This window comes from Hordeum vulgare, chromosome 6H (genome assembly GCF_904849725.1).
Source record: "Hordeum vulgare subsp. vulgare chromosome 6H, MorexV3_pseudomolecules_assembly, whole genome shotgun sequence".
In the NCBI taxonomy this organism is placed as follows: domain Eukaryota; kingdom Viridiplantae; phylum Streptophyta; class Magnoliopsida; order Poales; family Poaceae; genus Hordeum; species Hordeum vulgare.
In genome coordinates, this window is record NC_058523.1 from 556135789 (window position 1) to 556143287 (window position 7499).

General features: G+C 45.0%; 1 protein-coding gene across 1 annotated transcript; it reads left to right on the top strand.

The window, feature by feature from the left end:
* Positions 1–611: 611 nt before the first annotated feature.
* On the top strand, positions 612–4493 carry LOC123402923. Its single transcript, XM_045096892.1, has 3 exons — positions 612–901; positions 1008–1137; positions 2804–4493. Exons 2-3 carry the CDS (start codon positions 1027–1029, stop codon positions 3977–3979), a joined length of 1287 nt encoding a protein of 428 aa, XP_044952827.1. The 5' UTR covers positions 612–901; positions 1008–1026; the 3' UTR covers positions 3980–4493.
* The last annotated feature ends 3006 nt before the right edge of the window (positions 4494–7499 follow it).

Consider the following 7499-nt stretch of genomic DNA (forward strand, 5'->3'; position numbering starts at 1 on the left):
GCACGAGCATTCGCAAACGATTTAACCCAACTAGTAAGTACGTGCCTGCAATACACATTGATATTTGGTAGAATATCAGTTACACGTCGTATTAGGCAGGACATTAGTTACGCGTCCGTCAAATGCATGACCAACAACTAATTATGAACGATATTAATTACTCCCTCTGTTTTAAAATATAAGACCTTTTAAAGATTTTATTAAAAGACTACATATGGAGCAAAATGAGTGAATCTATACTCTAAAGTAAGTCTACGTACAACCGTATGTAGTACATAGTGCAATCTCTAAAATGTCTTATATTTAAGAACGGAGGGAGTACACGCTAAACATATCAAGCATTTAACGTTAGAGCAATCTAGATCGTTGGATTGGCGCGGCGATTCGAAGGCCATTGTAGAAGTTTGTCAATGCCCTCCTTTCAAATGAGGCAGGGTATGAAATCCTTCCTCTTTTTTTTTTTTTTTTGCAGAAGGAGAAGAGAGAGTGGTGAACCAGAGGGAGAGGGGCAGGATGGTAAATTCCTCGGAGGGCTAATGGCGTGTTTGACCCAAGCAGCGGTATAAGAACCCCCCCGTCCTAAAAATTTCAATTACTTCCATTTCATTCAGTAATCATCATCATCAGAGGAGCCTCCAGTCCCCAACTCCTTTCCTTCTCCTCCACCTCCACCTCCTCGCCGTCGCCGTCGCCGAGCTCGGATCCGGCCCCGCCTAGGTTTCCCCCGCCCCGATCCCGCCGCCGATCCATGCCGCCGCCGCCGCAGCTCGCCGCCTGATCCCGGGAGGGAGGCGGGAGCCGGGGACGCGCCGTCCGTCCCCTCCCCCCCTGCGCCGCTCGGGGAAGGCGGAGGGGAGATCCGCCCGATCCGCTGCCCCGGGCTCGCCTGCTTGCTTCGCCGGTGAGGAGCTCCACCTCGCTTCGATTTCCTCTTCCTACGGTTTTGGTTTCGCTCCGGTCTCTCTGACACGGATCTTCGCTGCCCTCCTTTTTCCTTTCCGTTCCAGCGTGTGCGTGACCCGATCGATGGAGCGCGGGAGCGAGATGAGGCCCGTGCACAACAGCGTCGACACCGTCAACGCGGCCGCCGCCGCCATTGTCACCGCCGGGAGCCGCAGGCAGCCCACCGTGGAGCCGGTTCGTGCTTCCACCCTCCGCGCCCGCCGTGTGAATTTTATCTTCATCCATCCATGTTGCATCTTATGCTCCGGTTGGGTCGGTTAGCGAGCTTGCTCCGATCGTTATGCTGTTGCGGAAGAGTTCATGATTGCTTACTACTAGATACTACACCGTTTGTATATGCGTTTGAAGTGGAAATCGCTGGTTTGTGCTGCCTCACATATTCGTATGCTACTTTGTGCCATTTGATAATTGTCGCAACGAGAGCTCGGTAGGTATGATGCGTCCCGTTATCACCTGCTCGCCAACTCACATGTGTTTGTGATTTGCATAGATGTGGTGCCTGGTACCTGGTTGCTGCGTAATAGCCAGGTGTAATAGGTACATGTTCTGCACAACTATTATAGGTCAGATGGGAAAGCACATGGTACAAATTGCTGAGTGCATGAAAGAGTTAGGACGGGATATTAATTACAAAGGTTAGTTGTGTGCTTTGAAATGGTAGTTGCATATTACTAGATCACTGCAGGCAGGTTTGCTTGCTTCACCGTCACGAAGTTGACTTGTAAACTTTGGTGACATCGTTTAACAATACGTGGTGGAAGTTTCAGCACTTTTGTGGTGCGCAAAACTGATAGGAAATCAAGTTTTGCACCTGCCCTGCATTTTTTTGGGAGTTGCAATGCATGTTTTTTCTTCGGAAAATTGTTTATACCGTGTGCCACTTTTAGCACTGAATACTATCAGCACTGAATACTTGCATGGAATTAAGTCCATAGCTGAAACGGTCAGTTTGAATTCTTGAGAGGACCAGATGGGACAAAAATATTATCTCTTAGCTGGTGATATGCCACCATCTATTATTTCTATTTTTAACTGCTGGCGTTAGTTAACCCCCTTTTTTAATGCATGGCCTGCTGTTTAGGCATTCGTCCTGTTATGTTAGTTATTCACAGTTTTGTCTGTTCATGAAAAATTAAGGTAATGTGGTGCACCTATGATTGATATTCTCAAGTACTTTTAGCTTGGACCGCATGAAACAAATGTGTATTCGTAGTGCCTGTTTTCTTACAATATCAGCCGGCACTTGCTGATGTGAGATCCCTTATTAGTGGAGCTATGATTTTAACCCTGTGACTGTAAGTGGGGACTAACTACGTAAAATGAAACAAGTATGTGGTATCTATATGTTACAGTTGTGCTGGAATTATGGTTTCTCCCTTTTTTACTACATCCGGCTGAATTATCTGTCGTAGTTTTGGGTGAAATGTATGATTTACTGATTTACTTCTACTATTTTTTGGCTTAGTTTCTAGCCAAGCAGCATGATGTTTCATTTTCTATTTTTCATCACATAAACAGAAGATAATAATTTCATTCATGACTGCTTTGATTTTTTACAGTAATTATGTAGCATGGCTTGTATATTATCTTCTGTTTTCTTAGCAAAGTTGCATATTGCTGTTGCTATACTGAGGAGCTAAGGGAGACAATTTAGTATAGAATGTATATGTCTGAGAAAAGTGCACATGATCCTGATTATACATAGGAATTGAACTCTTCATTAACGTGCCTTGTTTATTTATGATCTTTTTATGCTGCCACATGCTATATCCTTTGTTTAAAGACTGCACAATGACAGCTCTTTGTTTCTGTACTAACGAGTAGTATTGTTCATTTGCAGAGAAGGAAATGGACTGATTGGTTGAGCGCATATTTCTGCTTTGGAGCTCAAAAGAACGACCGGCGCATCAGCCATGCTGTCCTTGTCCCAGAACCCGCATCTCAGAGGATTGATGCACCGGCACCAGAAATTCCAAATCATCCACCTCCCCAGGTCTTCCCCTTTGTTGCCCCTCCATCATCGCCCGCCTCTTTCCTCCAATCAGGATCTGCATCTATAGTACAATCACCAATGGGCCCTCCATCTTTTTCGCCTCGCTCGCCAAACTCACCATCACCCACAGGTCCTCCATCCATCTTTGCTATTGGGCCATATGCACACGAGACTCAGGTAGTCTCCCCTCCAATCTTCTCGGCCTTCACAACGGAACCTTCAACAGCTCCTTTCACTCCCCCACCAGAGTCTGTTCATCTGACAACCCCTTCCTCGCCTGAGGTGCCATATGCAAAGCTTCTGACTTCACTCAACAGCAGCAAGAATGGGGAAAGGGGTGACATTCACTCATACCATATTTACCCTGAGAGCCCAATAAGGCGTCTCATATCTCCAAGCTCTGCTTGTTCTGGCACTTGCTCCCCATTCCCTGACCCTGAGTTGCAGACTTCCTCACACAGCACTTTCCCCTCCTTCCCAGTTCGCGAGCCCCCAAAGATCCTGGATGGCGAGGGCATTGCCACACAGAAGTTGATACCTCGCCATATGAGGAATGGCGGCTCCCTTTTGGATGGTCATATTACAGCAGCTGTACCGGTTGTGGACTTCTCTGCAAGGCTTCAGAACAACGATCATGCTATGGATCACAGGGTCTCATTCGAGCTGACAGTAGAGGATGTCGCCCGCTGCCTGGAGAAGAAGACTGCCATTTCTGGAGAATCTGCTGCATCATCTTTCCACCTTCCATCCAGCAATACCGGCGACCACTCCAGAGAATCCAATGAGACAAAGGCAGGGCTGTACGTCGATGAAACATACCATGACCTGCCTGAGAAAGCAAGGCGTTCCCTGTCCCTCCGTCTGGCCAAGGAGTTCAAGTTCAGCAACGTCGACGCCCCTCACGTGGAGGAAACAGGTGCGCTTGGGTCGGACTGGTGGGCGAACGAGAAGGTCGCCGCGATCACAACTGAGCCAAGGAAGAGCTGGTCCTTCCGCCCAGTAGCGCAGCCAGGGGTCAGCTAACCGCCGCACTGACCATAACCTTACAACAGGAAGATACAAGTTTCTTTTTGCTTCTTTTGCTCCTGCAATGCAACAGGGAGACACCATCATCTCAACTGCAGGAGGCGCCAAAACCTATGCAAACATTCAGGTTGTAGTGGCAAGTTAAAGGTTAGATATAGCAGTAAGTAATTCAGTGTCCAGCTAATCATCATTCATATAAGAGACCAAAGGTGGTGGTGATGCAGATCCTGGAACCCTCCCTTCATGTGTTGTTGTCGATGTTGTTGTTATTATTCTCGTCGTCGTCGTCGTTATAAAACCGAACCGCAAATACTTTTACCGTCGTGGCGTGTGTTGTAATCCTTGTTTAACTCGCTTGCTGCTGTTGGACTGATGGTGCTGTTTATGTACATAATAAACCTAGCCAGAATTGTATAACCGTTCCTTTCAGCAGCATCGTCAGATGGAGCCATATTGTACGCTGATGCTCATCTTAGAGCCAAGCATTAAATCACTACTCTGATGTTCATCACATGAATTGGCTTTGCATTTTGGTGTGGATGTTTGAAATTACAAGGAGAATCATCTTATCATCCAGGCTGAGCCTTGGTTGGAGCATTTCGTTTCTTCCTTGTAGACTCCTGGTTTCAGGTATACTTTGCCTGGCACGATGACCCCGATGTCGATATTTTTGCAACCGTGCTGAGCAAATCGGCTCTACAATTTAACATTTCTGGGTATATAAGTTGTTTTGCTGCAGTTTGGATGAACCTGAATAGGACCAAAAGGACAGGCAGAAAAAGAAAAATCCCTTGGAGAAGTCTTCAAATTTCTAGTAGGAAGCTACTGTGTCTGATGCCAGAGAGATTATATGGAGATCACGAGACGGTTGAGTAAATTGACAGGCAGTAATGATGGTAATAACTACTTCATCTGTACTTAAATAATTATAATCGGAGAGAACTAGTACAGGTACAGAGGGAGTAAATTTCATGGCCCTCAAGAATCGTCAAGGGGTGCCGTTACACCACAATATCAGTCTCAGCGAGTTGAATGCAGAGGAAAAAAAAACAAGGCCATGGTTACCTGGGGAACGTTTGATGGGAGGGGTTGGCATTTGCGAACGATTTCTCTGACAGTTTTAGAACATTAGTTCCGAGCAACTAAAATAGTTAGAAAAAAGCATTCACTTTTCACACATTTTCCATCTAACAATAGCGTTCACTTGCCACGCCCTTGCCATCTAACGTTCGTAAGATAACATTATAAAAAAAGTATGCGTCTTCGAAGAAGCAAACAACAATGACGGCACTAGCAACAACAACAACAATATGTGGACGATGACGAGCTCGGTTCTCGTCTTGTTCAGTCATACCGCCATGGGGGACAATTCTGATGATCATATCAATCTTGGCTCTTGGGTCCTATGCAGAAAAGAAAAGAAAAATTGGGGGTGAACTTGTCGGATTGATTAGCATAGGCCGGCCATGTGGGAACAAGATTACACTAGGTGGCAGCAAGCTTCATCGTGGAACATTAATCATGTGGTGATATTTTCTTCTTCTCCTTCTTCTTCCTGATGGGGCCAACAGCTCGGCATCGACCAATCCATATCAGCTCTTCAATTTAACATTTCTGGGGTATATAAGTTGTTTTGCTGCAGTTTGGAAGAACCTGAATAGGACCAAAAGGACAGGCAGAAAAAGAAAAAACCCTTGGAGAAGTCTTCAAATCTCTACTGTGTCTGACGCCAGAGAGATTATATGGAGATCACGAGACGGTTGAGTAAATTGACGGGCAGTGATGGTGGTAATAACTAAATATCATGGCCCTCAAGAATCGTCAAGGGGTGCCGTTACACCATAAGGCTACTCATAATGAGGAATATTATATATTAATATTATGTATAAAATACTATTATATAATTCTCATTTCATAACGCATAGTATCATTAACTAGTTGTATCATAGATAACATTATTTATTGACATGCATGATACATATTAATATAACATTTAACATGAGACAATATCTATATGTTACTCCCTCCGTACCTAAATATAAGTCTTTTAAGATATTTCACTAAATGTCTACATACGAAGCAAAATGAATGAATTCATACTCTAAAGTATGTCTATATACATTGGTATGTGGTCCATTAGTTGAACCTCTAGAAAGACTTATATTTAGAAACGGAGGGAGTACTCTAACTTTTTCTCATTTATTTAATTGTCTGCCACATCAACATGTTTGCTAGTATCAACTATATGATACTACCTAAGTTACTCCTACTATGGCCAGCCTAATCTCAATCTCAACGAGTTAAAAGCAGAGGAAAAAAAGAACGTGGTTAGCTGGCGAACGTTCAATGGGAGGGGTTGGCATTTGCGAACGGTTTGGCAGACAGTTTTAGATTTTGATTCCGAGCAACTAAAAATGGCAAAAAAGATAAAGCCTTCACTTTCCACCCATTTCCCATGTGACAATAGCGTTTGCTTACCACCCCCTTGTCATGTGACGTTTATCAGATAACATTATATAAAAAGTATGCGTCTTCGAAGAAGCAAACAACAATGGCGGCAATAGCAACAACAACAACAACAATATGAGGACGATGACGAGCTCGGTTCTCGTCTTGTTCAGTCATACTGCCATGGGGGACAATTCTGATGATCATATCAATCTTGGCTCTTGGGTCCTATGCAGAAAAAAAATGGGGGTGAACTTGTCTGATTGATTAGGGTAGGCCGGCCATGTGGCAACAAGATTACACTAGGTGGCAGCAAGATTCATCGTGGAACATTAATCATGTGGTGGTATTTTCTTCTTCTCCTTCTTCTTCCTGGTGGGCCCAACAACTCGGCATCGACCAATCCACGTCCGGTTGAAAGCAAGCCGGCGCATCAGGAAACATGAAATATCACGGTACTGTTCGTCTCCATGATCAAACAGGGAGATAGATTAAGGAGAAGCAACAAGACATGATTAGTTTTAAGGTGATGATGAATTAGTTGAGGACAGGAACATGGGGATTCAGACAAGGGATGGATAACGTTGATCAGGCACCAAACCAAACCCCCCCAACCCCCAAATCACATCCCACCACCCTCCACATCAGCAATCAATAATCTAATCCAGCTCCTCCCCCTCTCACTTCGCCGTCGCGGCACCCCCGATGAACGCGTGCACACCTCCATCTCCATCGCCATCTCCATCGCCATCGCCGTCTCAGGGCCCGGCGGTGTTCTTGCGATTTCATCCGGTCAATCATTGCGAGGCCTACATTAGCAAGAGACTAGTAGTGATACCAAAGGTTACCTCTCTGGTAATATAGAATGGTATCCAAGCCAGACAGTTACTTCTCTGTCTAATTAACCTGTCAATTTCGGCCAGCAAAAGGTGAAAGTGACCTCACTAATTACCCCCTAATCATGCTCTACCACCAAGTCAAGAGCAAGTCTTTTTGTACCAGCATAACTAAATTTTCACCTCCCCCTTTCACTTTCAGTCACCATTGCTCCATTCATGCCCAATCAAAA

What these genes read in the sequence shown, in the direction of transcription:
- LOC123402923 (XM_045096892.1), top strand. Translation starts at nt 1,027, where the DNA reads ATGGAGCGCGGGAGCGAGATGAGGCCCGTGCACAACAGCGTCGACACC. An exon ending in GGCAGCCCACCGTGGAGCCG is followed by an intron (nt 1,138 to 2,803) that starts GTTCGTGCTTCC and finishes GTTCATTTGCAG; the next exon opens with AGAAGGAAATGGACTGATTG.